The sequence below is a fragment of the Mobula hypostoma genome, chromosome 3 (assembly GCF_963921235.1).
Source record: "Mobula hypostoma chromosome 3, sMobHyp1.1, whole genome shotgun sequence".
NCBI classification, from domain to species: domain Eukaryota; kingdom Metazoa; phylum Chordata; class Chondrichthyes; order Myliobatiformes; family Myliobatidae; genus Mobula; species Mobula hypostoma.
The window spans coordinates 227926899-227944363 of record NC_086099.1 but is presented as its reverse complement, the minus strand read 5'-3'; the positions used below and the strand labels follow the sequence as shown (position 1 = coordinate 227944363).

General features: G+C 44.0%; 1 protein-coding gene across 2 annotated transcripts in view; it reads left to right on the top strand.

Moving 5' to 3' along the window:
• Positions 1–16024, top strand: part of zftraf1 (zinc finger TRAF-type containing 1) — a 163168-nt gene extending 147144 nt beyond the window's left edge. The window contains exons 3-4 of one of the 2 annotated variants that reach the window (XM_063044679.1): positions 7270–7481; positions 10698–16024. In XM_063044679.1, coding sequence (XP_062900749.1) covers positions 7270–7481; positions 10698–11089 — 604 coding nt within the window. In that variant the 3' untranslated portion in view covers positions 11090–16024. The remainder of the gene's footprint in view (positions 1–7269; positions 7482–10697) is intronic. The other variant, XM_063044678.1, reaches the window with a different exon arrangement.
• The last annotated feature ends 1441 nt before the right edge of the window (positions 16025–17465 follow it).

The window sequence follows — 17465 nt, the reverse complement described above, 5'->3', positions numbered from 1 at the left end:
CAAGTGCCCCGTTAATAAAGCTTTACACATCCCTGCACAGAGAATGTGAATACGTGGAATGCTCTGCCAGGAAAGGTAATGGAGACAGTCAAAGGGGTTTTGTAAGTAGGCACATCAATGTGCCAGGAATGGACGTCAGGCCGAACAGGCAGGCACCACCTAACTCGTATTGTCCACGGTCAGGTTGAATCACATTGGCTGAAGCCTGATTCTGTGACGAGGGAGCAACCTCAGGAAAAGGCCAGGATGAATCATCCCCATTCAGTATTTTTGGTTGAAGGCATTTGCAAACGCCTGGTCTTGTCTTTGGCATTCGTGTTGTATTCCGGTGTGTGGAATAGTAGAGCAGACTTGATGGGCTGAATGGCCTAATTGTGCTCCTATGTCTTATGGTCAAGTGTTGTTGAGACTGAGGATGTTTTTCACCCATTAGCTGTTTATTCATTCACAGCTCCATGCAGAAGGGCTATAGACCTGTGATGTAGTCTGTTGGTTGTGAGATGACTGCTTCTGTCTGTTGTGCAACAGTTTTAATTATAATGCACATAGTCCTGTGCTGTGTAGTTACCTTGATACACTCACAACGCTTACAAGTGCTGGATATGGGGTTAGAATGGATATGACGAGCGAAAGGGCTTTTGTTCTGACTGAAGGTGAACAAGAAAGACAGGTTTAGAAAGAATGAATGCAGAGATGTACCTTTTTAATAGATCATCCGTAAACTTGGCCACAAAACCATGAATTCCATCATCCAATTCATTGACATAAACGTAAAAAGAACCGGTCCCAACACCAACCCCTGCAGAATACCGCTTGTCACCGGTAGCCAATCTAAAGAGGGTCTCTTTATTCCCAGCCTTTGCCTCCTGCCAATCAGCCAATCCTCTATCCATACCAATACACACAAAATGTTGGAGGAACTCAGCAGGGCAGACAGCACCTATGGAAATGAATAAACAGTCAACATTTCAGGCCGAGACCTTTCCTCAGAATACTTCGGCTTCTTTGGGATTCTTTTCAGCACCTTCCAAATTGCTCCCAGAAATACGGTGTCACCATGCTTTTGGCACTAACATAGCATGCCCACAACTTAGTAACCCCAACCTGTGCTGCAGGAGACCAGGGCACCTGGAGGGCGCTTTTATTAGTTGAGGCATTGAGTTCAGAAGTCAGGAGGTTATGTTCCAACTTTATAAAACTTTGATAAGGCCACATCTGGAGTTTTGTGTACAGTTCTGGTCGCCCCACTGTAGGAAGGACGTTGGGGTCTTGGAGAGGGTTCAGAAGAGACTTATCAGGATGCTGCCTGGTTTAGAGGGCATCTGCTATCACGAGAGGCTGGAGAAACTTGAATTGTTTTCTCAGGAGCCTCAGAGGCTGAGGGGAGATCTAACAAGATTGAGAGGCATCGCTAGAGTGGACAGAGAGTGTCTGTTTCTAAGGGTTGAAATGTTTAATAATGTTTAAGAATAACATACACTGAAGGTGAGAGGGGGATGTGAGGGGAAGGTTTTTTCACTTAGAGAACTGTGGATGCCTGGAATGCACTGCGTGGTATTGTGGTCGAGGCAAATACATTAGAGGCTTTAAGAGACGCTTGGATAGGCACGTGGATGTAAGGAAGATGGAGGGGTTATAGACATGGTGTAGATAGGAGAGATTAATGTTTGGGTGTTTTTGATTTGTTTTTAGCTGGTTGGCACAACACTGTGGGCCAAATGGCCTGTTCCTATTCCTCTTCTATGTTCACATACAAACCCCTTATGGACAGTGGTGGGGATCAAGCCCTGATCACTGATGGCTGGTGCTGTAAAGTGATAGTGCTAACTGTTATGCTCCTGTTCTGCCTGCTTCATTGGCTCCCTATTAATCACAATAAGCATCTATTCACTCATACAAAGTGTTGCTGCAAATCCTCGGCTGGGCTGAACCCACAGCCCGTCTCCAGAAAGCAAGTGCTGGAGAACACTGCCGCCTACAGGTTTCCCTTAACTTCACAGTTCTAGTCACCTCAAACAGGAAGGATTTCCAGCATTTGCAGAATCTCTCGTGTTTAAGAAGGACATGGGGACTTTGGAAAGAGTGCAGAGGTTTACCAGGATTGGAGGAGAACATGTGCAGTAAGGAGAGGTTGGCAAACTGGGGCACTTCATATGGGAGCGTAACGGGCCTTTCCTGCTGATCAAGCCCACACACCAAATGTTAAAAATGCCGTTATGATCTTTATTCACCAAAGAAAAAACAGCTGGAGTCGCTGAGCACTTTAGTGCAAGGGTGTTTATTAGGTGTGTCGAAAGTCAAACTTATAAAAATTAGTGAAAAAAATGCCAGTAACATAAAGAAAACACAATAATCACTCCGTACTCCATACTTATTCTAAACTCCTGACCACCTCTATCTCTCATACTTAGAGTGATGAGCTCCTTTTATAGGCACCAGGACATAATTACTCACAAAGTTAATTTCAGACTACGCATGAATTATGAGTGACTATGCATATAATACACCCACAACATTGTACCAATCATATTACAAAATAAACAGATGTATCTACATGGATGTGACCAATTCACCTACGAACAGGCAGCAGAGTGTGGGAGGAAACCCACGCGGTCCTGAGGAGAACGTGCAAACTCAGTGCAGACAGTGGTGGGCTTGAACCCCGGTCCCTGTCGCTGTAATAGCACTTCACTACCTTGCCCATCCCAGTATATTGATCTCTCTTTCTAAAGGGTATGTGTTTAATGTGAGAAGGGGAAAATACAAAGGAGATGTGTAGGGCAAGCGGTGGGGCTCAGGGGTGTTGGTAGAGGCAGATGAGACTTAAGAAACTCTTGGATGGGCATGTGAATATGTAGCGAGAGGGGTATGGTCAAGGTGCAGGGTTTAATTAGTGTGCGGCTACATTGTGGGCTGGCTGGCCTGCCCTGTGCTGTACTGTTCTACATTCTTTCCAAGCCACATCTTCTCAACCTGGAAACACATTGTGGACCCTTCTTAATTGTCTTAATCTTGGAGCCCCTTCCCCAATAAATACCTCCACTCGGAGGGGATTCCAGGGGCATTTAGGGATCGGTAGTACATGATTATCTTGATAGCATTGCCCAGCTCGCAGTTTTTATCTGAAATTGTTTAAAATGAACACATCAGGCTGGTCTGTTAGAAGTGCTGTCTCTTTGGGATGCATGGCAGGCGTGGGGGAGGCAGGATGAATCGGCTGACAATGGGTGTAGTGGTTAGTGCCACGTCATACCAGCGCAGCGGTTAACACAACAATATTACTGCTTGGGTCTTCTGCAGTTTGCTCTTTTATCCTGGTGTCCATTGAAAGGCGTCTGTACGTCCTCCCCATGGAATACGTGGGTTTTCCCTGGTTGCTCTGGTTTCCTCTCACAGTCCAGATACATATGGGTTAGTAAGTTGTGGGCATGCTGTATTGGTGCCAGAAGCATGGCAGGATACTTGCAGGATGCCCCAGCACATCCTCAGACTGTGATGGCCATTTCACTACTGTATATTAAAATGTACATGTGACAAATAAATCTGTCTACCTGTCCTCTAAGTGATTCCCGTACTCTCCTGGAATTATGGTGCAGATTGGAGTGGCATGCTTGTTTTTAAAACCTTTTACTTGTTTTGGGACAATGTGAGAGTCTGGGAGGTGATAGGTGGAAGAGGCAAAGGGTATACTGACATCTTTTACAAATGCACTAACTCCCACTGTAACCTTGACTACACCTCCACCCTGTCACTTACCATTCCCTTCTCAGTTCCTCCATCTTTGCCACATTTGTTCTCATGATGAGGCTTTCCATCCGAAATGCCCCTTTTTTCAGAAAATGGGATTTCCCGTCCACTGCTCTTCCTTTACCCTCTCTCTTTCTTGTGTCCCATTAACATATAGATTCTCCTGGTTCCCATGTCCCCCATGAGGCTGTGTACAAGAAAGGCCAGAATCACCTCCTCTGCCTGAGGAGACTGAGGTCCTTTGGAGTATGCAGGTCTCTCCTTCACGTGGTCTACCAGTCTGTTGTCGCCAGTACAGTCTTCTATGTGGTGGGGCGCTGGGGCAATGGTATTAACATAGGTGATGCCAACAGGCTCAATTAGCTGTTTAGAAAGGTTGGGTCTGTTCTAGGAGTCAAACTGGACACACTGAAGGCTCTGGTAGAAATACAGAAAATCCTGGCAATTCTGGACAATGTTTCTCACCCTCTGCATGCCATCTTGGCTGAACAAAGGAGCACTTTTAGTAATCGACTAAGACAACTGTGCTGCTCCAAAGAGTGCTGTCTGAGGTCATTCTTACCCTCGGCCATTAGGCTCTATAGCTGGGGGTGTGATGACCCCCTCCTGTTAGACTGTTTGAGGTAACTTATTTTTTATTCTTTCTTACTTCTCTTCTAATATTGTATATTTGTGTATCTGTGCACCTGTGATGCTACTATGACACTATAATTTCCTTTGGGATTAATGAAGTGTCTGTCTGTCTGTCCATCTATCTAACTCACAGTGGCCCTAGTTCCCATAAGCCCTGTAACACTCCAGAGCCCTTTAATCTTGCTGCATTCACTCAAAATTTTGTTATCCAACTGAATAAGATCTCTAAAAGTAAAGCAAATTAAAACTGTGTTGGCGTATTAGTTGTACTAGTCTGCACTGTCTGCCAGTCTAAGTGAGATGGTTAAATCTTTGTGGAACACAAATGAGGTACCAGATGACTGGAGGATGACAACTGTCAGTCCCCTTTCAGCAAAGGCAGCAGCACAGGGTCATGGGTTAAGGATGAAAGGTGAAATGTTTAAGGGGAACATGAGCGGGAACTTCACTCAGAGTGTGGAATGAGCTGCCAGCGAAAGTGCTGGATGTTTGTTTGACTGCACCGTTTGAGAGAGGTTTGGATAAGTACATGGATGGGAGGGGTATGGCCTGGGTGTGGGCAGAATAACAGTTGGGCATGAACTAGATGGGCTGAAAGGCCTGTTTCTGTGCAGTAGTGCTCCATGACTCTTTCAGGCTGTGCAGCCACTCTCATGGAGCTGCGGACCCTGCCATTAACTGTGCTGTCTCTCTACATTTTGCTCTCCCAAAGTGCAACACCAGATGTGACGAGATGGCCTTCGGGAGATCAAGTGTAATAGGAAAAGGAGTTCTTCAGCTCAGCTTATCCAAGCAACCTAAGCTTGTCCCAATCACCCACGTTTGACTCATAACCTTCCTATCCACGGACTTATCCAGATGTTGTTATGATACCTGCCTCAGTTGCCTTCTCTAGCAACTTGTTTCATGGACTCACCACTCTGTGAGTGAAGAAGTTGCCCCACGGTTCACCTTTAAGTCAGAATTGGATTTATTATCACTGACATATATTGTGAAATTAGTTGTTTTCTGGCAGCAGTACAGTATAATGCATTAAAAAATTCCATGTTACAATGAGAAATATATAAAAAAAAGTAGTCTAAAAAGGGAGAATAAAGTGAAATCGTGTTCAGTGTCCATTCAGAAGTCAGACGGTAGAGGGGAAGAAACTTTGTTGAGTGTGTGTCTTCAGGCTTCTGTACCTCCTACCTGATGGTAGCAATGAGAAGAGGGCATGTCCTGGGTGATGGGGGTCCTCAATGATGGATGAAGCCTGTTGAAGATGTTCTCGATGGTGGGGAGGCTAGTGGCCATGGTGGAGCTGGCTTTACCCTCTCACATTAAACCTATTCCCTCTAGATGTTTGGGTCTCTTTCCCTGGGAAATGGACTGTGTGTGTTCACTCTGTCTGCACTGTTCATGATTTATACAGCCTACACTCCAAGTAATGAAGTCCTAACTCTCCTCCTCATGACCCCACAACAGCCTCTATAGCTGTTCCTTCATTGTCACTGCATTTGAATGCTAAAATTTGTTTCCCAACGGCAGCGTGAGAGCACCTTCCCCAGAGGGACCACAGCACTTAGACCATAAGATATAGGAGCAGAATTAGGCCATCTGGCCCATTGAGTCTGCTCTGTCTTTCAATCATGGCTGATCCCTTTATCTCCTCCTCAACCCCAGTTCCCGGCCTTCTCCCCATAACCTTTGATGCCATGTCCAATCAAGAACCTATCAATCTTTGCCTTAAATACACCCAATGACCTGGCCTCCACAGCTGCATGTGGCAACAAATTCCACAAATTCACCATCCTTTGGCCAAAGAAGTTTCTCCACATCTCTGTTTTGGAAGGGCGCCCCTCTATCCTGAGGCTATGCCCTCTTGTTCTAGACTCCCCCACCATGGGAAACATCCTTTCCACATCTACTCTGTCTAGGCCTTTCAACGAAGAGCCATCAAACATTCTTCGTATAATAACCCTTTCATTCCTGGAATCATTCTTATGAAACTCCTCTGGACCCTGTTCAGTGCCGGCATATCTTTTCTTAGATGAGGAGCCTAAAACTGTTTACAATGTTCAAGGTGAGGCCTCACCGCTGTCTTATAAAGCCTCTTGTATTCTAGACCTCTTGAAATAAATGCTAATGTGGCATTTGCCTTCCTTACCACTGACTCAACCTGTAAGTTAACCTTCAGGGTGTTCTGCACAAGGACTCCCAAGTCCCTTTGCATCTCAGGTTGATGGATTTTCTCCCCGTTTAGAAAATAGTCCACACATTTATTTCTGCTACCTCCTTGATGCACTTCAAGGAGGCTTCTCATCCCCCACCTGCTCAAGGGTATTTAACGTAGCTGGTAAAAGTTGCCCAATCCTAAAAGTAAATAATAAAACAGTTGATAAAATTCCATCTTCCCCAAAATACTTTGGTGCAGTTCTACACTGCCATCACAGAGAGCGTCCTCACGTCAGCCGCTAGTTACTGTCCGATTTGGTGCAGCACCCTCTCACAATATACGGTGAATTGTTGGGTCGGCAGAAACAGTGGCCGTCTACCATCACTGCATGACTTGTATGTGTCTAGGACAAAAAAGCGGGCTGGACGCCACCCATCCTGCAAACTGCTTGTTCCAAAAGCTCTCTTCTGCAAAGCTCTATAGGGCTATTACAATAAAAAAGAACTTCACACCATCTTAAAACTTTCTTCCTCTAGACAATTAATCTAATCAACCTCTCTATTATCCCCACCCCGTCTATGATTGGCGCCACCTTTTTGAGGCATTGCCTTTTGAAGATATCCTTGATGCTGGGGCAGCGAGTGCCCATGCTTGTTACTGATGGTCATGCGACCACGTTGCTCTTCAAGTTGAGTCACTTGCCCTCTAATGCTGTTGTTTCTGCCTTGTGCCAGGGTGATGCAGTGCAAGTATAAACGGATTGGGTGCCCGTGGCAGGGACCCTACCACGAGCTGACGGCTCATGAAGGCGAATGTGGCCACCCCACCAAGACCGGCAACGAGTTGATGGAAATCCTGGATGAGATGGACCAAAACCACAAGAAGGAGATGCAGCTTTACAACAGCATCTTCAACCTGCTGAGTTTTGAGAAGATAGGATACACAGGTAAGAGAAGCACCACCTCCAGTATCTCATCCGTGCCTGCACTGCTCCTTGAGGAGACGCTCAGGGGCACCAGGAAGGCCACAGCAGAGATGCCCATCACAGTATGACACTGAGATTAATCCTGCTGGGCCAGGGGCAGGTTGGATAGAATCCTTAAGACATAGGAGCAGAATTAGGCCATTCAACCCATCAAGTCTGCTCCGCTATTCCATCATGCTTGATGCCGAGTCCCACTCACCCCCATACACCTGCCTTCTCACCATATCCTATGCTGCCTTGACCAATCAGGAAACGATCAACTTCTGCCTTAAATATACCCACAGACTTGGCCTCCACCACAATCTGTGGCAGAGCATTACACAGATTCACTACTCTGGCTAAAAAAAAATTCCTCCTTACCTCTGTTCTAAACGTTCGCCCTTAATTTTAAGGCTGTGCCCTCTAGTTCTAGATACCCCCACCATACGAAACATTCTCTCCACGTCAACCCCATCTAGTCCTTTCAACATTCGGTAGGTTTCAATGAGATCCCCATGCATTCTTCTAAATTCCAATGAGTACAGGCTCAAAGCTGCCAAACACCCCTCATATGTTAACACTTTCATTCCTGGAATCTTCCTCATGAACCTACTCTGGACTCTCTCCAATGACAATACATCCTTTCTGAGATATGGAGCCCAAAACTGTTGACCACTCCAAGTGCAGCCTAACTAGTGTCTTATAAAGGCTCAGCATTATCTCCTTACTTTTATATTCTATTCCCCTTGAAATAAATGCCAATATTACATTTTCCTTCTTTACCAGAGACTCAACCTGTAAATTAACCTTCTGGAAGTTTTGCATGAGGACTCCTAAGTCCCTCTGTACCTTAGATGTTTGAATTTTCTCCCCATTTTGAAACATAGAAAACCTACAGCACAATACAGGTCCTTCAGCCCACAAAGCTGTGCCGAACGTGTCCTTATTATAGAAATTACCTAGGGATACCCATAGCCCTCTATTTTTCTAAGCTCCGTGTACCTATCCAGGAGTCTCTTAAAAGACCGTATCATATCTGCCTCCACCACCGTTGCTGGCAGCCCATTCCAAGCACAGTAGTGACTTTAGATAATGGTCTGCACAATTGTTCCTTTTACCAAAATACATTATCATACATTTCCCAACACTGTATTCCACCTGCCACTTTTTTGCCCATTCTTCCAGTTTGTTTTTAAGAACTGCTGCAATCGCATTGCTTCCTCAGCACTACCTACCCCTCCACCTATCTTCATATCATCTGCAAATTTTGCCATAAAGTCATCAATTCCATTATCTAAATAATTGACAAACAATGTGAAAGATAGCAGTCCCAATACTGACCCCCGAGGAACACCACTGGTCACCAGCAGCCAACCAGGAAAGGCCCACTTTTATCCCCACTCGCTGCCTCCTGTCTCTCAGCCATTCCTCTATCCATGCCTGTATCTTTCCTATAACGCCATAGGATTTTATTTTGTTAAGCAGCCTTATGTGTGGCACCTTATCAAACACCTGAGAACCCAAGTAAATGACATCCACTGCCTCTCCTTTGTCCAGCCTGCTTGTTACCTCCTCGAAGAAATCAAACAGATTTGTCAGGCAAGATTTCCCTTTACAGAAACCGTGCTGACTTTGACTTATTTTATTATTAGTCTCCAAGTACCCTGAAACCTCGTCTTTAATAATGGACTCCAACACTTTCCCAACCACTGAGGTTAGGCTAACTGGCCTATAATTTCCTCTTTTGTCAGCCTCCCTTCTTAAAGAGTGTAGTGAGATTTGCAATCTTCCAGTCCTCTGGGACCATGCCAGAATTAAGTGATTCTTAAAGATCATGACCAATGTATCCGTATCTCTTCAGCAACCTCTCTCAAGGCTCTGGGTTGTAGTCCATCTGGTCCAGGTGACTTATCCACCTTAAGACCTTTCAGTTTGCCTAGCACTTTTTCCTTTGTAATAGCAATCAGCCCCAGCGAGGGGAAGGGGTACTTTGTGGGGAAGAGGCATGATATGGACCCCAGTGTGGGACAGGGACACCTTGCGGACCCCCGTGTGGGACGGGGACACCTTGCGGACCCCAGTGTGGGATGGGGACACCTCGCGGACCCCGGAGATGGACAGGGGCACCTTGTGGACCCCAGCATGGGTCGGGTCGACGTGACCCCAGTGTGGGACAGGTGGTACATTTGGATCCCTGTGGGGATAGCGATATGTTGTGGATCCTAGTTTGTGGGGCAGGGGAAGGTTATGGACCCCAGTATGGGATAGGGGTACATTGTGTACTCCAGTGTGAGACAGAGTAGGTTATAGACCCCATTGTGGTATAGGAATATGTTGTGTACCCCAAAGTGGGATGGGGGTACGTTGTGGACCTCAGCGTGGAGCAGTGTGGGAGGCAACTGTTCTATGTGGGGTGTTTGAAGGGACAGGAGGACTGAGGGGTTCAGAGGGATGGGGTTGGGGACTGAGGGGTTCAGAGGGATGGTGTTGGGGACTGGGGGGTTCAGAGGGATGGGGTTGGGGACTGAGGGGTTCAGAGGGATGGTGTTGGGGACTGGGGGGTTCAGAGGGATGGGGTTGGGGACTGAGGGGTTCAGAGGGATGGGGTTGAGGACTGGGGGGTTCAGAGGGATGGGGTTGGGGACTGAGGGGTTCAGAGGGATGGGGTTGGGGACTGAGGGGTTCAGAGGGATGGGGTTGGGGACTGGGGGGTTCAGAGGGATGGGGTTGGGGACTGGGGGGTTCAGAGGGATGGGGGATTGAGGGTGACTGAGGTTTAGAGGGACGGGGTACTGAGGAGTTCGGTGGGATGGGGGAACTTGGGGAGACTGGGAGGTTCAGTGGGACGGGACCGAGGGGTTCGGTAGGAGTGGGGACTGTGGGATTTGGGAGGGGAGACAGGGAATCTCGGGGGCCTGAGAGGTTCGGTGGGATAGGGGACTCAGGGGTTCGGAGGGATGGGGGACTCAGGAATTGAGAGGTTCAGAGGGATGGGGGATTGAGGGGTTTGGTGAGATGGGGGAACTTGTGGAGACTGGGAGGTTCAGTGGGAATGGGGATTTGGATTTAGTGGGCCAGGGGACTGTGGGATTCAGGGGTAGACAGGTAATCTAGGGGGGCTGAGAGGTTTGGTGGGATAGGGGACTGAGGGGTTCGGAGGGGTTTCCATTCATTTGTAGTTGTCCTCTTCCTTGGCAGAAGTCCAGTTCCGGCCTTACCGAACAGACGACTTCATCACGCGGCTGTACTACGAGACGCCCCGCTTCACCGTACTCAACCAGACGTGGGTGCTGAAGGCGCGTGTCAACGACTCGGAACGCAACCCCAACCTGTCCTGCAAGCGCACCCTCTCGTTTCAGCTGATCCTCAAGAGCAAGGTCAACTCCCCGATGGAATGTTCCTTCCTGCTGCTCAAAGGTCCCTACGACGATGTCAAAATCAACCCCGTCATCTACCACTTCGCCTTCACCAACGAGATGAATGAAACAGACTATTTACCATTGCCCATCATAGACTCGGTCGAGTGCAACAAACTGCTGGCGGCCAAAAACATTAACCTGAGGCTCTTTATATTTCAGATTCAGAAGTAGGAGCAGTGGGCGGGTTGTGGGGGGGTGGGGAAAAGGGAGGCAACTGAACGGATTGGCATCATTGAACCATATACCTCGAGAACGCCGGTCAACACCAGTCTGATGTTCAAAACACAAGGAGAATCCTTGAAAAGGGACAAAAAATAACAAATGTCTGCTCACTGCATGTGGTCATAACTACCCAAGACTTGAAACAGTTCCTGGATTTGTTCAGTAGCCTCTTGTACAGACGGTTGTAGTGGGAGTGGGAGGGGCAGTGTCGGAATCGAGAATCACTAATGTGGTGAAGAGCGGTCAGAATCTGTCTTCAGCAGCCCTCCCTCCTTCCTTTCACTGTCCTGTATGTCCTGGCTAGACGTTCTCTGAAATGACCAACCACAGATGGATGTCGTTTCCCCTTCCAACACTCCTGTCCTCTTTCCTGTCCCCCTTCTCCTCTGCTTCCTGCCCACAGGAGAGTCTCCTCGGATGAAAAAACATTCCGCTCACCGACTCCTGACAAAGAACCTCCCACTCACCAATCCCACTTGTCTGAGAGGGGCTGAGCGAGACTGACGTGTGCTGGGTGGGTAAGAACAACAGTACATAAACCCCAAGGATGTAAACTCAGGAGAGAATCACCTAGCTAACCTGAGAAATGTACAACACAGTAAAAGGCTGTTCGGCCCCTCGTGATCATGCTGGCAGAGGAATCCCACTTCCAGCACTCATCATAGATGAAAGTTTAGTATGTCCCAGCTACTGTTTAAATGTGATGAGGCTTTGTGCCATCTCCGTCCTTTTGGCCAGCATTTTCCAGACCTCCACACCCACTGGGTGAACAAATCTGTAGCTTATCGTCTATTGAATCCTTTTGTGTATCATCTTGAATCTCAACTCGTGGATTTCTCCTTTCTGGGTCACTCAGATCTGACCATAATAGCAGTGGGCATCCCAGGCTATTCTGGTGATCATCTAGACCAATAAACACCCCTGATGACTAACAGGGACCCCCCCCCCTCCCCGGTCACACTGCTGCAGTGTGGCAACCACAGGTCAAATGTGCAGCAGCCGGTCTCATTGAGATCACACAGTGCCCAGCACACGAGGGCTGCGACCATGCCTAGTCTCCAGTCTGTGAATGAGCATCTGTTCCAGGCTTAATGTGAAAAAGCAGGTTACACAGCAAGTGACCTTCACCGTTGGGTGTTCAGAACAATTTACATCCAATACCTGTTACGCCGATCTCCGGCACACAACAAGCCATCTGTCCCACCGAGGCTGTGTCATCGTTTCTGCTTCCCCTCCACCGGCCTCTGGCCACCTCCCTTCATCTGATAGATCCTTCCACTCCCAGCCTCCCCATAAGCCCACGTGCCCCATTCTCTTCCTTGCCCAGGAGGTGCGCACTCTCACCGCTCTCCAAGGGTAGGGGTTACTCTCAATTCCCACCTCAGTTTATAGTCTGTCATCTTATATTTATGTTTCATCGTATTGGCCTCCCCACCGGTGGAAGCAGTTTTCCTGCATATGCCTTGTGAAACACCCTTCCCTCACCTCGATGGCCGTGACCAGGTCACCTTTTAACGCCCTTCCAGAGGAAAGAGCACTAAACGTTTCAGCATTTTTCTCAATAGTTAAAATGTTTTTAACACCCCGCCCCACCCATTCCGTGCTGTTAACCTGAATACGTAACGATTTACCACTGTCACTACGTGGCCATTCTGGGCAGTTACGCAGGAAGGTGCCCTTACCCTGGTTAGCCCAGTGACTCCGTAATTACACAGTGTCCTCGGCATGGGCTGGATGGGTTGAAGGGCCAATGGTTACACAGGGATTGACTGTACAGTTACAGAGGGTAGGCATCCTGGACAGTACGATTTGTCACCCTGCTCATTGGATTGTATCACCACAACTGCTGTTGTGACCAGCACTTCAACCCTCCCACGCCCTGCTGACCAGAACTGTGTCCAGTTGCACAACCAATGGTTTTAACCAGCCCCTTTTAACCTTTGTCCCACTGAACTGGAACTCTGAATGGTTAAAGAAGCAATTGGTACGGAGGCTCTGGGGTCTTGTCTGGTACCAAAACGATAGTGTTGGTTCTTACCATTTATTTTCTGTACCCACTTGTATTGTATAGTTCAAATACCATAAAATCTAGATTATAATTCGCACTGGTGTACAAGTCACTCAGCCTACATTGGGTCACCACGGAAAGTGTGCAAGAATCCCGGATATTCAGTCTGTCAGCCTCATATCTTATTTTTATTACTGAATGTCTGTTTCTTTCTAATCCTCACTGACCACAAACATTTACAGAAAGGGCAGGTCACGGCGCGGGGACATTTCACAGTGGAAGGTCAAGTTCAGGTGGACCTTGCCAATCTATTATGCAGGAGGACACAGGCAAACTTGGGTTCTTTTCTCTGGAGTGGCGGAGGCTGAGGGAAGATCTACAAGATTATGAGAGGCATGGATAGAGTAGACAGACAATGTCTCATACCAAAGGGCATGCATTTAAGGTGTGAGGGGGTAATTTCAAAGGAGATGGGAGGGGCAAGTTTTTACACAGGGTAGTGGGTGCCTGGAGTGCAATGCCTGGGGTGGTGGTAGAGGCAGAGACATCAGGGACTTTAAAGAAATGTTTAGATGGGCACATGAATGTGAGGGAAATGGAGCGATTGGGACCTTGTGTAGGCAGAAGAGATGTAGGTGAGGGAAATGGAGGGATTGGGACATTAGAAACAGAAAGCCTACAGCACAATTCGACCCTCATGTCCCTACCTTAGAAATTACTGGGGTTACCCATAGCCCTGTATTTTTCTGAGCTCCATGTACCTATCCAAAAGTCTCTTAAAAGACCCTATCGTATTCGCCTCCACCACCGTTGCCGGCAGCCCATTCCACGCAGTCACCACTCTCTGAGTAAAAGAAACTTACCCCTGACATCTCCTCTGTACCTACTCCCCAGCACCTTAAACCTGTGTCCTCCTGTGGCAACCATTTCAGCTCTGGAAAAAAGCCTCTGACTATCCACACGATCAATGCCTATCATTTTTTAAATCTTTTTATTGATATATAATCTCCTACAGCAATAAAATACAAAAGTTCAACAAATTAGTATATATATAATTAATAAAGCTGAAGAAGAAAAAAAAACTTGTATATGCTAATGAAAAAGAAATTATATAAGAAAAAGAAGGAAAAAAGAGAACCCCAACTAACTAAAAAAAACCACTACAAAAAAAACCCCATTAGGAACCAACTCCTGGAGCAATGCGTTTTACAATCATCTATATATATATGAAAGAGAAAAAAAACAACTGCCAAATCACGTTCATATAACATAAAATTGGAAGGAAACCATATAAATTAATTCAAATTAATGATAATATTTGGCGAAAGAGCCCCACCTTCTCTCAAAATTGAATTGGGGTTCAAAAGTCCTACTTCTAATTTTTTCCAAACTAAGACATAACATTACTTGGGAAAACCATTGAGTTAGTGTAGGAGCAGAGGTATCTTTCCACTTCAATAAAATAGCTCTTCTTGCCAACTATGTAACGAATACAATTACATGTTGGTTTGAAAATGAAATACCCTGAATATGATGCGGAACTATTCCAAATAGAACAGTCAATGTATTAGGTTGTAAATTAATTTTCAAAGCTTTAGAAATTGTAGAAAATAAAGATCTCCAAAAAGATTTCAACGAGGGACATGACCAGAACATATGTGACAAAGTAGCTACTTCATTTTTACACCTATCACAATAATTGTTTATATTAGGAAATATTTTGGATAGCCTCTCATTTGTTAAATAATAACGGTGAACAATTTTAAATTGAATTAAACAATGATTGGCACATATCGAAGAAGAATTAACCATTTTCAGAACTCGCAACCAGTCTTCGTTAACAGAAGTCATATTAAGTTCTCTCTCCCAATCTTGTTTAATCTTTAGTGAGAGGTTATCTTTTTGTAGTAAAAATAAATTATAAATTCTACCAATGGAACCTCTCACTAAAGGATTCATATTCAAAATAGTATCCAACAAATCAGATTCTTGCATATATGGAAACGTAGAAACATATTTTTCTAAGAAATGTCTAACCTGAAAATATTGCAAGAGATCTGTATGAGAGAATATTTGCTAATTAGCTATTCAAAAGTCATCAATCGACCATCACTAAATAAATCTGCAAAATAACAGATCCCCTTCTTTCTCCATAAAAGAAAAATGGGATCAGTAATTGAAGGTTTAAATAGAAAATTTCAAAATACAGGGCTAAACAATTTAAATTGTTTAAAATTAAAAGAGTTGCGAAACTGAAACCAAATCAGTAAGGACTGTTTAATAACAGGGTAGAGATTTAAATTGGGAATTTTAACAAGTTGTAAAGGTAATGGAACTCCTAATAATGAAGTTAAATGAAATTGTTTAATAGCTTTTAATTCCAAATCAATCCAAGCTGGTTTTTGGCTCTTATCGAGCCAATATACCCAAAAACATAGTTGTTGAATATTAACAGCCCAATAATACAAGCTTAAATTAGGTAGCGCAAGTCCACCATTTTTTTTTGGAGTTTTGAAAATGAAACATTAACTCTTGGTTTTTATTATTCCAAATAAAGTACGAAATAGTAGAATCAATTTGATCAAAAAAATTTTTAGCTAGAAAAATAGGTATATTTTAAAAAATATATAAAAATCTAGGTAAAATCATCATTTTCACGGCATGAATATGACCTATTAAAGAAAGTTTAAGAGGATTCCATCTAGAAAGTAATTGTTTCATAGAGTCCAATAAAGGAACTACGTTAGCTTTATAAAGATCTTCATTTTTTTTTGTAATGGTAATACCCAAATATTTAAAAGAATTCACAATTCTAAATGGAATATCATTATATATAAAAACAGGAACATTTAAAGGGAACAATTGGCTTTTGTTTAAATTAAGTTTATATCCTGAAAATTTTCCAAAATCGTTTAATAATTCCAAAAGATTAGGAATAGTTTCTTCAGGATTCGAAATATAAACCAAAAGATTATCTGCATAAAGAGAAATCTTATGTATGGTCCCATTTATAGAAATACCATGAATGTTTTTAGCTTCATGAATTGTTACAGCCAAAGGCTCCAGTACAGGATTAAATAATAAAGGACTTAATGGACACCCTTGTCGAGTATCTTGTGAAAATGAAATAAAGAGAAATCTAAGATTATTAGTAATAATGGTAGCGATAGGGTTCTTAAAGATCATTTGAACCCACTTATTAAAATTATTACCAAAGCCAAATTTCTCTAATACATTAAACAAATAAGTCCATTCAACACTATCAAATGCCTTTTCTGCATCCAGAGAAATACCACATTGGGGTGTTTTGGATAATGTTGAATATATAATATTCATCAATCTCCAAACATTAGAAAAAGAGTAACAGCCTCTAATAAAGCCTGTTTGATCCATAGAGATAATTTTAGATCATATATTTTCCAAAAGATTAGCCATTATCTTAGAAGGAATTTTAGCATCCACATTTAATAGCGAAATAGGTCTACAAGATGAGCATTCAGTAGGATCTTTATCTTTCTTAAGGATTAAAGAAACAGAGGCTTCATAAAAAGAAGGTAAATTACCTTTCTCAAAAGATTCATGAAATATTTCCAAAAGGTATGGAGAAAGTAATTTTTCAAATTTTTTGTAAAATCCTACCGAATAACCATCGAGTCCAGGAGCTTTACCTGATTGCATTGACCATATAGCTTTCTGAATCTCATGCTCAACAATTGGGGCATCAAGGGTCTGTTGATCTTCAGCAGTAATTTGAGGAAATTTAATCTTATATGAAAAAGCCTTCATTTTGGAGGGATCTGCAGGAAACTGAGATTTATAAAGATCGGAATTAAAATCCTGAAAAATATTAATATCTTCATAATTACTTACCATATTTCCATTATCTTTACGAATCTTTAAAATTTGTCTTTTAACTCTAGCAGCCCTTAATTGGGATTTATCCCCAAAAATATAAAACTGACTTTTTAATTTAAGCAAATATCCTTCAATAGGATAAGTTAATAATAAATTATATTGTGATTGTAATTCCATTCTTAAACAAATCAACATTTGGAAAGATTGCATTGATATTATCTAAATCTTTAATTTGTTTAGCAATTTTTTCTAATTCCATTCTTGTCTGTTTCTTCAACTTAACTAAATAAGAAATAATCTGACCACATAAATAAGCTTTTAACGTATCCCAAGTTACTAACTTTGAGACATTTCCTGTATTATTAAAGAGAAAAAACCCTCTTATCTGAGTTTCAATAAACTCAACAAAAACTGAACTTTGTAACAAATGTTCTGGAAAACGCCAAGGTGGTCTTGTAGAAA